The sequence below is a fragment of the Perca flavescens genome, chromosome 14 (genome assembly GCF_004354835.1).
Source record: "Perca flavescens isolate YP-PL-M2 chromosome 14, PFLA_1.0, whole genome shotgun sequence".
NCBI lineage: Eukaryota > Metazoa > Chordata > Actinopteri > Perciformes > Percidae > Perca > Perca flavescens.
The window spans coordinates 10783741-10800248 of NC_041344.1; the positions used below are offsets into that span (position 1 = coordinate 10783741).

The 16508-nt window shown below is 41.6% G+C and overlaps 3 protein-coding genes across 3 annotated transcripts; all 3 read left to right on the forward strand.

The window, feature by feature from the left end:
- The first annotated feature begins 140 nt into the window (after positions 1-140).
- tekt2 (tektin 2 (testicular)) lies at positions 141-5432 on the forward strand. Its single transcript, XM_028598206.1, has 10 exons — positions 141-238; positions 2073-2232; positions 2382-2507; positions 2753-2958; positions 3043-3186; positions 3299-3413; positions 3675-3782; positions 3934-4077; positions 4210-4289; positions 4661-5432. Exons 2-10 carry the CDS (start codon positions 2077-2079, stop codon positions 4863-4865), a joined length of 1284 nt encoding a protein of 427 aa, XP_028454007.1. The 5' UTR covers positions 141-238; positions 2073-2076; the 3' UTR covers positions 4866-5432.
- A 2395-nt stretch (positions 5433-7827) lies between these two features.
- On the forward strand, positions 7828-9019 carry LOC114567740 (free fatty acid receptor 3). Its single transcript, XM_028596847.1, has one exon. It carries the CDS (start codon positions 7828-7830, stop codon positions 8812-8814), a length of 987 nt encoding a protein of 328 aa, XP_028452648.1. The 3' UTR covers positions 8815-9019.
- A 3654-nt stretch (positions 9020-12673) lies between these two features.
- Positions 12674-14072, forward strand: LOC114568359 (free fatty acid receptor 3-like). Its single transcript, XM_028597945.1, has one exon. The coding sequence runs from the start codon at positions 12889-12891 to the stop codon at positions 13834-13836; it is 948 nt and encodes a 315-aa protein (XP_028453746.1). The 5' UTR covers positions 12674-12888; the 3' UTR covers positions 13837-14072.
- The last annotated feature ends 2436 nt before the right edge of the window (positions 14073-16508 follow it).

Below are 16508 nucleotides of genomic sequence, written 5' to 3' on the forward strand. Positions count from 1 at the left end.
ATGAAAACGTAGCATACCGTGACACTCAATCCAACTGGAATAATAAGAGATTGGGGTAACGTCACCTCCTTTACGTTCCTTGTTGGCTGATGGCGTCATAGATGGACGTTATGAACGTAAGTATTTGATTCGAACGTTGTGTAGACTCGTTGCCTGGATACGGCTCGACTTGTTGCCATAGGAAAGCTGGTCCAGAAGAAGCAGCTCGCACCGACTATCTGAACATTCTAGAATTCGGGTGAGTAAAATACAATGTGAAGAAACTTTGAAATCAGATTTTAAACTCGTCGTCACGGTGTTTGAGATTCAGCTTTGTAAACAGCTATGAGAAGCTTCATGTTTTGGGAGTAACCGTACACTTTATGGTTTTGGCACCTCGGCACGGTGAAAATACAATGGAGATCAAATGAGCCGTTTTATGGGAACAGTGTTATTTGATGGTTTAAGCAAGTTATTTGCTCGTCACTATTGCTTCAAAGAGATTCCCTTCATGTCATTCCCACACAAGTTATTACTAGTGTCCAACTAGCAAACGCTGCATTCAAACTTATATAACTTCGTTACATATACATGAACTGTGCATATATGATTATGGTAACAACACAACACCCCTCTCAGTCACTTATATACATATATACACACACACACACACACACACATATATATATATATATATATATATATATATATATATATATATATATATATATATACACACACATATACACACACACATATACATACATACATACATACATACATACACACACACACACACACACACACACACACACACACACACACACACACACACACACACACACACACACACACACACACACACACACACACACACACACACACAGTTATTTAAGTTAAGTTATACTGAAGGCCCAAATGGTAATAATGCATTCAATATTATATAACAATACACTTTTGGGTATCAATACAATACAAAACTAAAATGCCAAATTGCAAAACTGATTAACAATAATACAATCTCAAAATGAAAATAATTAAAGAATAGTGCTTAACTAAATGCAACTTAATTTCCCTAACTGCACTTTGTACATCACCCTCCTACATCAACTTTGGTTGTTTTCTGGGTCATTCAGACTGTGCTAAGGATATGATATTGTGATCAGACTTTTCCTGTCAAAGGCTATAGGCTACTTCTCTTTCCTCTTTGAAAGTAGCTTTATGATTTAGGTAGTCTGGAATTGCCAGTCCTATCTCCACAGTGCTTTGGAGTAAGGTCTGGCTACACCACACATACATTCTGGCATAGGAGAAGAAGAAAAAAACGCTCTGGGTTATTTACATTTCTTTACAACCAATCAAAATAGTCTTGGGCAGCGCTAAGCTCCGGATGCAGCAACGTTGGCTCTGCAAAATAGTCTTGAAGGAACTTGTTTTTGCACCGTGCAAAAGAAAATACCACATTAAATATTAAATGACGTTAACTGGTCACACAGTACAGTAACGTGAGTTATTTAAATTAGCTGAATACATGGTTAAACTTAAGTTGCTCTTACCAGCATCTACGCTGCGTAGAAAGAGTCCACCAATCGGTCTCAAAACGTCCCAGTTACATAGTGAATGTCGTAAACATATTATTTGTAAATCTTTACAATCATTCCCTTAAAGAACCAGGCAGGTGTGCCTTATTGCACGATCCAAAGTTTCTCCAAAACTTGCCATTTTCAGCGTGTAGCTCGCTAACTCGAAGTTTGTTGTTGTTTCCCGAAGCGAACCGATTTTACACGCCGGACATCAGGCAATTACCCTGGAAATGTACTTCTGTTGATCCACACTATGATTTAGGAAACCCAGTTGTAATGCTATTTGAAAACAGATGTGTGTTAAATGTATATGGACTACTAATGCAAATTCCGCTGCATCATCTCTCACTGTTCCTTTGTGCTGCATGTAGTAGCTCTGTTGGACTTGTACCATGTCTGTCTGTGTTTACTGTGAAACTCAACTGGGTGTCAATATGCTTCCCAAATCCTGCACATTCGACTGTACTCGACAAATACAGTGATCTGGTTGTTTGCATGTTACTGCTACAGTAGGATGTCTGCACTTCCTGCAAAGCCTGGCCTGCGCAACGTTGTGTCAGAGTGGATCAACAACAACCACCAGCTGTCTGCCACAGCACAACATGAGCGACGTGTTTCTAATGGGATCCGGCAAGAAGGGAGTTCACTACGCAACGAGACCAACTGTAAGGTGGGTTCATGTTGGTGAGAAAGCTAAACAGTCAGTGTCACTCTAGATAAGGTATATTCCATACCTCCATGCATTGTCCACACATTACTTTATATATCCAAATTGTATTAACCTCCCCTCAGTCATTTTCTTGCACCTTTTCTCTGTAGACTACCTGGGATGAAAGCGATACCTCTCGCAGGTTGAGTGACCGGGTGTGGGATGTTGCCCGGTGGAAAGAGGCGTTAGAAACCTGTGCACAGAGAGTTGACGAAGAGATGGAGGCTCTGACCTTGGTGATTTGTCCAAAAACGTCTGAAACAACTGAGAGTTTGTCTCATTTTATAATCACAACAGTGCAAAGATGACAGCCTTTTTAAACTGTTGGACCCATATATATTTTTGTGTTTCCCTTTAGGAAGTATTAATACTCTTAGAATCATTCGATTTAAAGTGTAAATAGAAAGTGGGGAAAGTGAAACTGTTCCTTTAATAAATAACAAATCATATTCATACTCAGCCATGATGTGTGTTGGGATAGTCTAAAGAGCAAACCGAGCAGGCCCTGGCTGCGACTGCTGTTCCCCTGGAGGTTGGCAGTGAATGCTTGACGCTTAGGGACGGGCGGCGAGGGTACGAGCTTGCCACCGACCCCGTAGACGAACAGCTGAAAAAAGAAGTGGAGCTTATTGAAAGAGTGCAGCAAGTTCAGCAGCAGCACATAGACAAGGCCTTTGAGCAACTGTGGTAAGAGACGCTATGGTGCAATGCAAAAAGTGCAGAGGGACCTTTTTTTTTTTTTCTCTGACCAGTTTCTGTTTTTGTTCCCAGTGTTTTGCAGGAGGCTCGGCACCAGCTGACCGCTGACCTCCAGAACAAGATCGACGCCCTGGACATTGATATGTCCTGCCTGTCACTTACTATAAAGTCACCTCAGATCTCCCTGAAGACCAACCCAACTCGCATACCATCGGGGTAATCTTTGCGATGAGGGTGCATGATGCGATGATGCTTTCTTTTTCCAACTTTCCTGGTTAACTCAAGCCCCATTAGCTAAAATGCTGAAATGTCATTGTCATTGCTGTAGCTCCTCCACCCCCGAGGAGTGGGTCCAGTTCAGCCAGTATAACGTGGCTCGTGCCCAGGAGGCCATGCAGGTGTCACAGCAAATGAGGGAGGACATGAGTCTCACCAGAGCCCAGGTGTGTATAATCTAATTACACCTGACAATATTTGAAGTGCAAATACTACCTGGCAAAATAATTGTTTGCAACATCATTCAGCTCAAGACTAAATGAAACACACACAGAGAGTCAGGCAACGTTAAACAATTAATTCATGTTTCCCTTATGGGTGTTCTCTTAACTATCTGGGGATAGGTGCACCCTTTCTGCCTTGATTTCTTCTATTGTGTCAAACGTGGCACATTTGCAATTAATTCGTTCTCTGTCCCGTTGTTTTAGCTGCAGAATGAGTTGGACATTCAGCGCCGTGCCACAGACTTTGCTCTTCGTAAGCGCAATCACCAGGAAGAGCAGGCTCGTGATGAGCTGGAGTGGCAAATAAGAAATGTGAGTTATAATAGTTTTATAATAGCAGGACTGGGGATTTGAGATTAAGCATGCAGGGGCTGCAGCAGTTTGAATCCAGCCATGTTCCTCGTAGGTAAGAGATTATTGTTTATAGTGAAGTGTTTCTGACTGTCTGTACATCTGCCTGTAGACTGAAGATGAAATGGCAGAAATGGAAAGTGAAATCCACGGGTTGGATGCAGATCTGCAGGCAAAGACGGCCTCCCTGAAACTGGCTCACACTCGACTGGAAAACAGAACCAACAGACCTGGCATGGACCTCTGCAGAGATGAGGTTGAAATAAAGCACAGTGTAGTTGATCAACTATACAATATACAATTAGGAGTAGCAGTGAAAGTAACAGTAGTGTTTAGGTCAGGTAAGGTTGTTAGGGTTAATGTTCCTTATAATATTTTTTGTTTGCAGGTGCAGCACGGCCTGGTTAATGAAGTCCAACAGCTGGAGGCCACAATCACAGCTCTGAAACAGAAGCTTTCTGAAGCTCAGTGAGTCAGCGTTTTCTTTTCTATGATCACCAATTGGAGCTTTTAGGCTATTCACATTTTTATTTACCGGCTCTTCAGCAAAAACTTTTTGTTTTTCCAAGCAAGGTTGCACATACAGGGAAGTCAAACACATTCAACATCAAAAAAAAAAGATAACCACAACAGTCAGTCATTTTAGGAATTTACTCTGTAGTATGTACTGTGTTTTAAACCCAGCAAATTAAAGCGACAACAAGCCGGAGAAGTTAAATAGAAAATATAATAATACAAAATAAAATGTACAGGCCTACAGAAATTGAAAGAAATAATAGTTGTGTCCTAGTCGGAGGGTTTTCACCCGTGTTTGTCTCTCCCGTCCCATGCTGCCTCAGGCACTCTCTGCAGAAGATGAAGCTGCATCACTCCCGCATGCTGCAGGATCTTTCCAGAAAACAGGAAGCCCTGTCTCTGGAACAACGAAGCATGAACACCCGCACCCGCCTCACATCACCATCCTGCAGTGAGAAAACCCCGGTGCTGCTGGTTCCGCTAACAAACTCCAGTGGCCGGAGAAACCTGCAGCTGCTGGCTCAGTAAGATGATGGTATCCAATTTTTGAAGGGAAGGGAGGGCATAACTCAAATACATTAAGCTGTCGTTTTTAGCTTTTACTTCATGCTTTAAGCCCTGTAGCCAATGATTCGTCCACACTTGAGGTACATTCAATTCTCTTAGTCTTGAATGAATTCCCATTACTGCTCAAGAACAAAACACTTTCCTGAATTTAACTGATTTCAACAACTGTAATCCTCTCCCGCCCTGTCTAGACCTTTATGTGGTTAGTTTGCTTTGAGTTGTGTTAACGATCAAGTATATGTACTTTATCTGGGTTTATTTAAGTTTTACCAAAAAACTGTGGATTATATGCTTGTTTCCTCCCGTCTTAATAAAACTCAAAAAGTCATGAAGATATTTCTGGCATATGAATGAATTTATGCATTTGAGGTTTTCTTTTTTTAGTTATTTCGTACAATAATTCATGTTCATGACTGGTAAGGTCATTACTTTTATTGACCATTACATCTAATGGCTTTGTTTTGCCTTTTCATATTGTTTGATCAACTGATGCTGTTTGGAGCATGAAGACCGTGATAATGACCCATATAGTAGGAGCGGTTTAGATAAAAAAAGAAAAATATGGAAAATGGGCACTAAACGTGGTCCCTTAGACAATAAACAATAAAAACCCTCACCTACCTAAGCTGTTATGTCTTCAAACTGATGTGTTTGTGTCAGTTGCTGCATTTTTACAGGGATTTAGATGAGAGAGAAAGATCTGTTTTTAGGAAATGTTTGGTCTGTGGCGAGGGAGATCTACGGCAGTAAATCACCGGATAATACAGTTGGATGCTTGCCTGTAGACTAATGTTTGCATGCTGACTTGATCTGTTGTTCAAAAAAGATTCTCAGTTATTCCAGCAATCGACTAGAATCAATTAAAAGTGTACTAATTAAACACTGTTAATTTACCCTATAATTAGTACCATATTACATAGTTGGATGTAAAAGTTACAGGAGAATTTGAAACCTAACTAATCCGAAACTATAAGCCACTATCAAAATAGTAAATTTTTAGGTCTTGTCATTTTGGACTAGTTGAAGCATTAAAGCAGCTATAATCAATATTTGTAATATAGCAATTTATCAAATGACAATGAGACAGTGTGAAAGAGGTTGGCATGAACCTACAGCTCATCACCTGAATCTGCAGCTCCCCTCTCGGCTGTATGGGGCTTTATGGTGAGATTCAGCTCATTGTGTAGCTGTCCAGCTCGCAACTTTCCTGTTTGGTTCATTCTCACAGTGTCTTCTCTGCTGCAGCAGGCAGCGGTTTTCAACAAAATAGCTCTAAAAACCGACTGTACACTACCTGCTCGGCACCAAACAGCAGACAGGCACAGTTAGAGACTAGGTGGTGAACATAGTGGGAATTTAGCAGATAACAAGCCAGATATTTCTTTTAGTAGTTGGTGGAGACCAACAACAGAGCTAAAAGAGAGGGAATATTGGACTTACATTCATCAGGTGGCCAGAAACACGACTCCAAATTAATGAAAATGATTCTCTGTTACTGCTGGATGTGTAAAGCAACTGATGGCTAAACACGTTAGCCATGACAACTCAAAAGATTATATGTCAACGTTGTGTAAACAACTTGTTTCCGCTGCCACTGAGTGGCCAAAAAAAAATATTATTTTATTAGTTATTGCAGGTTTAGGTGTTTGGTTCTAGCTTACTACTATATTAAGAATTAGGCGAGATAAGAACATTAGAGAACACTGTGGGATTTATGTCTTTTTGCAATATGAGCACAATTAATCATTGAGACAGTCATACCAATGTCCTTCAAAGCCCTAGCTTCTGTGATTTACAACTTAGCTGTGACAAATTAAATGGCCCTCATGTTGGAAATCCCCACTGCAACCTCCTGAAAAACAAAACTGGGAATAAATGTGAGAGGTGAATGCTGATCACTTCAGCTAATGAATAAGGTAAATATGTAGTAATTACATTGCAAGATATCAGAAGAGAACACACACAGTGTGTGTGTGGATCAATAGACTAATCAAACAGATAGCATTCATGTTTTGAACTGCTGCAGGTCTTTTCTTGGAAAAACACTTCTTGGTATTGGTCATCCTGCTCTAAAGAAGAAGAAAAAAAATGCCTCTGCAACAAGCCACAGTGACTTTCAGCTCCATTACTCCTCTTACACTCACTCTCACACATACACACGCACACTAAAGAACTCAATTGCTACCATAAAACTGTGAGAAGCGTCGTCATGCCACAAAAAAAGACACCGTTTCCCAAAGCCCAACCCATCCTGTCCTCGCATAGACTATCAACTTCAGCACCTTTATGACTTTACTGCACGGCCCTCCAGTTCATTTAGACAACCTTGGCTTTAAAAAGAGGATGGCCATGTGCTTCCTGACATGCTGAATTATTCTGAATCATTTCACTTAAGGGCCCAGATGCTACCTGTCTGTTGCCCTCCACCAAGAGGGCAATTAAGGCAACCTGGTGCCTGCTAAATGCCCCCTGCTTCTGCATGAGTGGATGCATCTCCTTATCTGCATCTCTGTCATCATGTCGTGTGCACCTCGCCCCCTTCTTGCCCACATACATCAGCACCTTTGTGGCCACCGCCTCCTTTTTTTTTATTTTCCTCACGGTCACCTGTCTCGGGTGTGTTTATTACTTCTCAGAGCAGAGTTTGAGAAACATGGCACTACAGCAGCTGCCTTACCAGCTTGGAAACGAACATTGCTGCCACGAATGGAGAATCTGTCTTTTAAAAAGATGTGGTTAATAGAGAGGACACGAGGACAACCGTGCACCTAACTATTCATCTAATAATCCGTTTGTTTGCTCGTTTTAGTCGAGACTTTCCTGTCAGCTTGTTTGAAGATTTATCCTTGTTATGGTGAATTGGAGGCAGTGCATCCTCTCAGCACTGTCCATGTCCTAAACTGAAGACATGCAGTTGGCTACCATGGATTACATCGCCCTCTCGGTCTACACCTTCACCTTCCTGCTGGGCCTCCCCGCCAACCTGCTGGTCCTGTTTGTGTATGTGCGCAAGGCCCGAAAGCGTGGCACCACACCCAACGTGGTCTATGCCCTCAACCTGTGCCTGGCCAACCTGGCGCTCGTGGCCTGGCTGCCCGTCAAGGCTCTGGAGACGGTTCTTCAGGACTGGAGGCTGCCAGCATCCATCTGTCCCATCTACAGCTTTTTCCTCTTCTCCTCGCTGTACGGCAGCTGCCTCTTCATCACTGCCGTGACAGTGGGGCGCTACCTAAGCATCGCATACCCAATTATCTACAAGATATACCGACGGGCTCGAATCTCTTGCTTCATCAGCGCGGCCTTGTGGGCCGTGGTGCTCCTTCACCTCAGCTTTGCCCTGGTGGCTGAAGGAGGGGGTAACTTTGTCATTATTAATGGGGACACCTTAGCCTGCTATGACCATTTCAACACCTCCCAGCTGGCTGTTCTGCTGCCTCTACGCCTGGAAATGGCCATCACCTTGTTCCTTCTGCCTCTTATTGTGACGTCCTTCTGCACCCTGCGTTGCGTCACCCTGGTGTGGCGCTCAAATTTGCGTCCTGTGGGGAAGAAAAGAGTCCTGACCGTCGCGCTCTCCACTCTGGCTGTGTTTGTGGTGTGCTACGCGCCCTACAACGCCTCGCACATTGTGGGGTTTGTGTTGAAGACAAATGTCGATTGGAGGACATTCGCCATGCTGACGAGCTCCTGTAATGTTTTCCTGGAGCCTGTGGTCATGATGATGCTGTCGCCAGCAGTGTCGAGGGGAATCATGGGAAGAATCTGTGGACAGCAAAGCCAGTTCAGCCATATTGAGGGGTGTCGGCATCAGTGTAAGAGCATTAACGGTGTTGCAACTGTCAGGGCACCACATACACTATCCGGAAGGAGCCAGGCGGGGGCCGAGGTGACGAAAGAGAGTCAGGAGTGAGGTCACAGTGGGTGGAGACGTCAGAGATTTGGGTGAAAATAATCCTGACAAATCCAAAAGGAGAAATGGGATTTAAAAAAGAAAGAAAAAACATTCATGGAAAGTCTGATAGAAGCCAGTCATCCTTTGTGCCTTCCAACAGCTCCAGAAAATCTACCATCACCACTGGTATCTGGATCAGATCCAGTTTTATCACCTCCCAACATATGGACCAGCACATGATCCACATAATGTTTCTGGGTCTGTCTGTGTACATCACACTGTCATCAGGTTACAATTTAGTTTTTTTCTTTAAATGAAATGTTTCTAAAGAAAAAGATGACAAAAGATGTATTTGGAGTATTGCTGTATCCCATGTCATGTTTCTTGAAAAAGACAAGCTGTCCTGCAAGCAGACCTTCCCCACAGCAGATATTTGACAGGTGCAATCAATGTCACTAATTACAGCTGCATTGTATGTGAAGCAGATCGTTAATGTTATTAGTTACACCTGTACTTTTCCTGCTGTGACCATAGACTGTTAATATTACAGTCTATGGACCTTTTTCACAGCAGACATTTTGACTTGTCATAGTAGGAAAAGCACAGCTGAAATTGATAACCTTAGCGATGGCTCAATTCCATCAAGAGTCCCAGTAAGATATTTCAGTGAGTCAGCATGCACAATACCAGGACCTCTCCTAAGTGGAATGCAGCCATCATTAATGGTTTTGAACACACCTGTGCTTTTCCTGCTATGACATGTCAACATGTCTGCCGTGAAAAAGGTCTATGGCTGTGACGAGTCAAAACATAAAGGCATAAAGGTTCATCACCAATTTGATGTTTGAAATTAGTTATCCATTTTTCTAAATATGAAATTTAAGAAATTGTTTTTGAACAAAATTAGCTTTTCTGTCTGTTCACTTGTAAAATGTCCTTCAAAATAAAGTATGACATTTACAAATGTATTGGGTAAGTTGTCTGTTTTCTTTAAAGAATGAAGACAAAAATGTGAAAATACTTTAAAGGAATATTACTAACGTCCTGTTTGCTGCAACACACTCTACAATCAGCTGGAGGATGAAGGCAATGACACCAAAATAAAAGAGTCAGATTTGGAACACCAGAACAGTGTGGAAAGTTTTAGTAAATTAAGTTAAATACTGATTAATGCAATGAGTGTCTTGTTTTGATAAAAACTTCTCGGCAAACTATCGTCTAAGTTTAAATCAGTTTCTGATTATTAGTTTCTGTTATCATAGAATGGACATCCGATATCAAATCAAGTTTTATAAGCAAAATAAATATAAAGTTACAAAGGTTTTGCACAACATTTAAAAATCATCAATGAAATCACAGAAAGAGAACAACTTGCTCTGCTGCTTTTAATGAAGCAGAATCTGTTAACAAAGATGAACTGAATCTAGGTGTGTATACCATTTACATACAGACTTGCAAATGAAAATATATAAAATAGTGTGTCTTGCACACAAACCACTTGATAAACATGTCTGGTCTTAATGCATCTTTAATGTTAAACCTCAGGTCAGCCAGAGATCATTTGACACCGTCCAGTAATAATGGTATAATTACAGGTTTGTTGTTGAGAATGTTGTTGTGCAGACGGTTTAAAAAGGGGGCTGGTGGGAGCTGTTGTGATACAAACCGACGGACCACAGTGGAGCTGAGTGGTGACCCCCAAGGCCACGGGCTGAACCTCTCTGTTCCCTCTGGCAGAACTGGAGAACATGTCATGGTAGTAACAGATAACAGGGAAGTCAGACTTATTTTACTGGAATAAATGGGGCGACGCCTGCGAGCTAGTTCAGGCAGCCAACTCGAGCTGCACTGCGTACACACACGTGACATGCCTCACTCCCCGTGTCATTTACCCAACACGGCAGACATGTTGACATGTCATAGCAGGAAAAGCACAGGTGTATTCAAAACCATTAATGATGCATTCCACTTAGGAGAGACCCTGTTATTGTGCATGCTGACTCACTGAAATATCTTACTGGGACGCTTGATGGAATTGAGCCATCGCTAAAGTTATCAATTTCAGCTGCGCTGTTCCTACTATGACAAGTCAAAATGTCTGCTGTGAAAAAGGTCCATTTGCGCTGCACAATTTCCCCATCTCTGCCTTGTCAATGCTGCTGCTGCTGCTGCTACCTTGCACCTGTATCACTTCCCGCTGTCAGCCCCACCACAGCATCCACTCCCCACTATCTCATGTAAACCCATACTGCGGGGAGTGATGAGGTCGGAGGCTGGTGATGATTTGACGTTAATCTCAAACTACTTTGGTGTATAATGTAAAATAAGTTTTCGTGTTTGGCTCTTAAAGTGCCAAAACTCGCAAGAGGGATACATTTGACTCATTTAAGCATATTTTATACAGGGCTTGGTTTGATTTGTAAACATTAAATAGTATTTAAAGTACATTGACAGCCATATAACTGTAGTTCGTTTATTTCACTTTCATTGTAAACCCCCCTATTGATAAAATATGGTTTTTTTTTGCTAAATAATGTGCTTTTGTTGGGTTTATAAAAAGATAAAATCTCATAAGAGATGAGAAGGCTCTAGGACTTAATTCCAAAATCATCTGTAAATAAAATGATCAAAGGAAAGTGTATAGCTTGTCCTTTGTATCAAGAATTGTGAATACAAAATAAAAATTGCAATTTTTGAATGGGAACCAGTAGGGTGAACATGTAAATCTGAGTTCTCTGCCCTCTGGTGGCCAGTATACACCCTCCCTCATGCAACATCTGCCCTTCTCTTTGTCCCCGTTAAAGCCTTTCACACAAAAAAAAAGTTATGACGACACATTTCCACCCACATCACACCAAGCGTTGAAGCGGTTGCTGAGAGATGATGTTTGGAGAGCAAAGATTGTGTCCAGGAGTTTATTAAATTTCCCCCTACTGAAGGCGAGACAGCAGATATATTCAGTAGGACATACATTTTAAGAGCATCCTTGTGATGTGATCAAAGAGTCTGCTTCCAGGAGGCAAAGCATGCTGTCAGAGTCACAGTGATGGAGAGCCTGGTTTTTCAAGCTTTACAGAGGTAAGTTCGTCACACTTCTTATAAGTAACATATGTAGGCTGTACATCGATATTTATTTCCCATTTTTTAAGATGTAAGTAAGGAATTCAAATCTTCCATTATTGTAATTTAAAGCATTTAAAGCAAACATTATAATGAGTGATGTGATCCTTCATTACCATGAATGGGCACTGTAGTTTATTTTAGTCAATCCCACAAAAATAGTCCCCAACATATTTACAATTTACTCCTATTTGAGTAGCATATGCAAAACGCTACAGTGCCCAGTTGTTTAAGGAAATGTAGCCTTTTTTTAAAGAAATGCACATAAAGTATTTGTCACCATTTCTTCTTCAGTGTGAAGCAGTCAGAGAAGTTGGAAAGTATTGACAGACTAAGACATTGTTGTTTTGGTCTTTTTATTTGTTGACAATAAGAAAAACAAAATATAAATAGAATAACATATCCTTTGACCCCCATAACCAACTGAAGTCTGATTCGTGTTCATTTCTGTACTGTCAATGTTATCAATTTGCATCTATCAATTTAAATCCCTAAATTTAATTTGAAAGAGTATGTGGCGTTTTTAAGAAGATGATTATTTCAATTTGATATTTGAAGCAGAAGTTCTACATCTTTACTTGCAAGAGTTGCAATGTAGTAAATTAGTAGGCTAGTAATTGTCTTTACTATTAAATTACTAATTACTAAATGTTGTTTTCTACAAATGAAAAGAAGAAAAGACTCATCGCCTTTAAGGAGGCCTTGAATCTGACCCAAAGTTTTGGGTTGACCGACGTCACCATCCAAAGAGACAATACCAGACCAAACGTTCCCTTGACGTTCCCTTGACGTTCCCTTGACTAGGCTAAATAATTGTTCTCAATCAGATATTCAAAAGAGGGAATGCGTCTCTAAAATGTTAACTATTCAGCAAAAGCAGGCTCCAATGCTTTGCTTCTATGAATCCTGATTGGTGTTTTCTTGCGTCCAGTGTCTGAGAGAGTCTGAGAATCCCTGGTGTGAGCGGTCGCCATGGTGTACAGTTGGCTGATGCTTTCCGTCTACATCTTCACCTTCGTGACGGGGGTCCCCGCCAACATCCTGGCATTCTGCACCTTGTGCCGCAAGGTGCGTCGCAAGGCAGTCCCGATAGACGTCCTCCTCCTCAACCTCACCATCTCCGACCTCATCTTCCTGGCTGTCCTGCCGTTTAAGATGAAGGAGGCCTTCGACAACAAGGTGTGGATGATGCCCTACGCCCTGTGTCCCTTCACTGGCTTTATGTTCTTCGTCACCATCTACAACAGCACCCTGCTCCTCACAGCTGTGAGTGTGGAGCGCTACCTGGGGGTGGCCTTCCCCCTCAGGTATTCTGTGTGTCGCAGACCTCGCTACGCCGTGTTTGCCTGTATCATGTTCTGGGTGGTGTCCTCTCTGAACCTCAGCATCGTCTACATCATTCAGGACGCCAAGAGGAGCAACGGAAGCAACACCACCTGCTACCGGTATTTCGAAAAGGACGAGCTCGACATCCTGCTGCCGGTCCGCCTGGAGCTCTTCTGCGTTCTCTTCTGCGTCCCCTTCTTCATCTGTTGCTTCTGCTACGTCAACTTCATCCGCATCCTGTCCCGTCTCCCAAACATCGGCAGGCGCCGGAGGCTGCGTGCCATTGGTCTGGCGCTCGGTACGCTGATAGTCTTCTCGGTCTGTTTCGGGCCTTACAACGTCTCCCACGTGGTGGGGTATATTTTTAAGGTGAGCGAGGGTTGGAGAGACGGGGCGTTGCTCTCCAGCACCTTCAACGCCTGCCTGGATCCATTTATCTTCTACTTCTCCTCAGCCGCTGTCAGAAGCATGTTAAATCACTGCTTCAGGAACATCATGGCCAAGCTGCACATCCTGAGGTGTGGAGGCGCTCCTCACTCTCCTAACCAGAGACCCTCCAAGACTGAAAAATACAAGGAAGCCCCTCTTCCTTGAAAGTTCTGGAGAAATGATTATTAACATGTATTTTTGATAGTAGGCTATGTTTGTTTATTTCATGCAAAAAAAAAATATGGACAAAATGAATGGTTGGGAATTGTTGTTCCACTCTAACCAATGAAAAGGGGCTTTGGGCAAATTTTAGACGACCAGTCCCTGTTGCTGACAGACAAGTTAGTGGTCTTTATGCTGGCACCTTTTACAGAGCTTAAAGGGGATGCAATAAACACTCAAATGTGCACGTTTACTTTCTGTTATTTATCTGCTGATTTTGTTTCTGTAAAGCTGCAACAGTCACAGCTGAAATTGAGTGAGTGGTATTAGCATACAAGTTTTTTTCATGTTTATTAATGTTTGGCATTACAGATGTGAAAACTGAAAAAAAAAAACTGATTTATTAGAAACACAGTCAAAAGAACTGGTGTCCATAACAAATGTATAGGACCGTAACATAACAGCCTGTGTTTCTGCGGACGATCACTGCAATTATCTTTAAAAGAAAAGATTTAAATGGAAATACATGATGGGGACGAAAAAAATACAACCAGGAGAGTTTCATGCCCGTGAGCTTTGGGTATAAATGAAGCAGGAAACATACAAACAGCATTCTAGTTAAATATCCTGTTCTGTGACTCACAGTGCAACAAGGACACTGTTTAAACAAAGATGAGTGTTTTACAGGAGCGAGGGATAAAGCAATTATAAAACCAGGGGATGTTATACTACACAAGCAGGAAGTGGAGATGGTACACTGCCGAACTAATATGGAGTTATGAGCACGGACAGGCAGAAGTGTAAACAGAGATTACACCACGCTGTAGTGAAGAACAGTTATGAAGTGTGTCTTTCAAACAGGCAGTGACTGATAACCGCCTTGTGGCCATTTCCTGTCAGCAATAATGAACGCTGCACTCCTACGTGGAGTGCATATACACAAACATAATATCCCTTTATAGTGTTGTGTTGTTTACTGCACTGAGTACAACCAGGCCTGCTGGTTCAGCAGTGCACTGAGTGCATTTATTAGTTTAATGTGCGTAAACCTACAATTTCGAAAAAGTTTAATGTATGGACTGCATTTATAGAGCGTTTTTCTAATCTTAAACGACTACTTGTAGCGCTCCATGGGAACCATTCAGACACCCAAGGCTTCAGGACGTCATACAACGTGCCACCTGCTCATCAGATAAACATTCATACACATTCAATTCTGGGGTAAGTGTCTTGCCCAAAGACACTTCAACACGCAGACCAGGGATCAAACCAGCATCCTTCTGATTGGTAGACGACCACTCTCCTCCCCCGCCCCCCGAGCCACAGCCACTCACAGTTTTATGAATTCTTCTTTTCTCATGTTCCCCAGCACGTAAAGAGTCTGCTGAAAAACACTGAATGTTGGATGCAATTATTGCAGAAATTACAGTTTACACTGTTGCTGTGTTTGCTTTAGCTCAAATTCAACTAACAGCACCGTGTCAGCATCATTCAGTTGCATGTTTAATTTTGGGCTTATTGCCTTCCAGTTGAATCATATGATACACAGTGCTGTGTAACTCTTTATTGGTCCCGTCGTTTCCTATTAATTTCCTGAAAAGTAACCCTGTTCTTTCTGAGGAAGGTTTCTGTAAAGGGCCATTCAATTTAGTACTAAAAATCTGTACACCAATTCATTAGTAACAATCATTTATTCAGTACACATTAGGCCAGCTGAGCGTGCAAAAAGTGTTACTTTGTCTTTCTGTGAAGTAAATTATAAGCAAGGATGAAACTCAAACATGAAGTTACAATATTCAGTTTACAACAATACTTTTTTTTTTTTTTTTCATTTTGGAGTTTTTGGCAGAGCATCGTCTCCATTTTACCAATAATCAGTACCTTTCCAAGAAAGTAAGAAATGAATGGACTCTTAAAATAAAGTTTAACAAAATCACATCTGGAATGAAATTAGGATGTATTATTTGTATAGAAGAATTGGTAAGACTTAACCAGACACACCAGATGGTTTGGTACATATTGTTTTATGTGTGATCCTGCGATTCTCGCGTGATCTCACCAGAATCCACCCGCCGTGCAATTGCATAAACACCTTGAGGCAGCGATACCTGATGTGAACGTCATTAAATTCATTTTAGGATTGTTCACACAGTGCAGACAGCACGCACGTGTTCAACAACGATTTTCCTTTTATGATGAAAAATCCTGCTGATGTTGTCAAAATATCAAAACAAACACCCGTTTCATACATAGAGTATTTATTAAAAAAAAATTAAATATGACAACCAAATAAAAAGGCTCAACTTAGGACCAGGATCAGATGAGTGTTAAGACAAAAAAAAGGTCTTGACATACAGTTTTACTTCTAAAAGTGACACCATTTAATAATCAGGCAAAAAAAAAAAAAAAAACATTAATTAATATACTGTGAAACCCAGAAACATTGTTTTCTTTTTGAGTAGGATATGCAGCCACCCAGAGAGGTTTAAAGATGTATTGTTGTGGGGAATCCCTTAACGTGGGAAACGGGCACTCGTGGAGTAACAACTCAACCGAAGAACTAGCGCACGTCTGTAAACGTCTACATTTCACATTAACAGATAAAAGTAAAAATTTAAAAAAGGGGGTCCGATAGAGACATGCATACACACACTAAGGGGAGGCCAGACAAAGTG

Bases quoted from the DNA above. Each gene is read 5' to 3' on its own strand.
- LOC114568359 (XM_028597945.1), top strand. From the start codon at position 12,889: ATGGTGTACAGTTGGCTGATGCTTTCCGTCTACATCTTCACCTTCGTG.
- tekt2 (XM_028598206.1), top strand. From the start codon at position 2,077: ATGTCTGCACTTCCTGCAAAGCCTGGCCTGCGCAACGTTGTGTCAGAG. The intron at 2,959-3,042 runs GTAAGAGACGCT...TTTTGTTCCCAG, and splicing joins AAGGCCTTTGAGCAACTGTG to TGTTTTGCAGGAGGCTCGGC. The intron at 3,414-3,674 runs GTGTGTATAATC...CCGTTGTTTTAG, and splicing joins TGAGTCTCACCAGAGCCCAG to CTGCAGAATGAGTTGGACAT.
- LOC114567740 (XM_028596847.1), top strand. From the start codon at position 7,828: ATGGATTACATCGCCCTCTCGGTCTACACCTTCACCTTCCTGCTGGGC.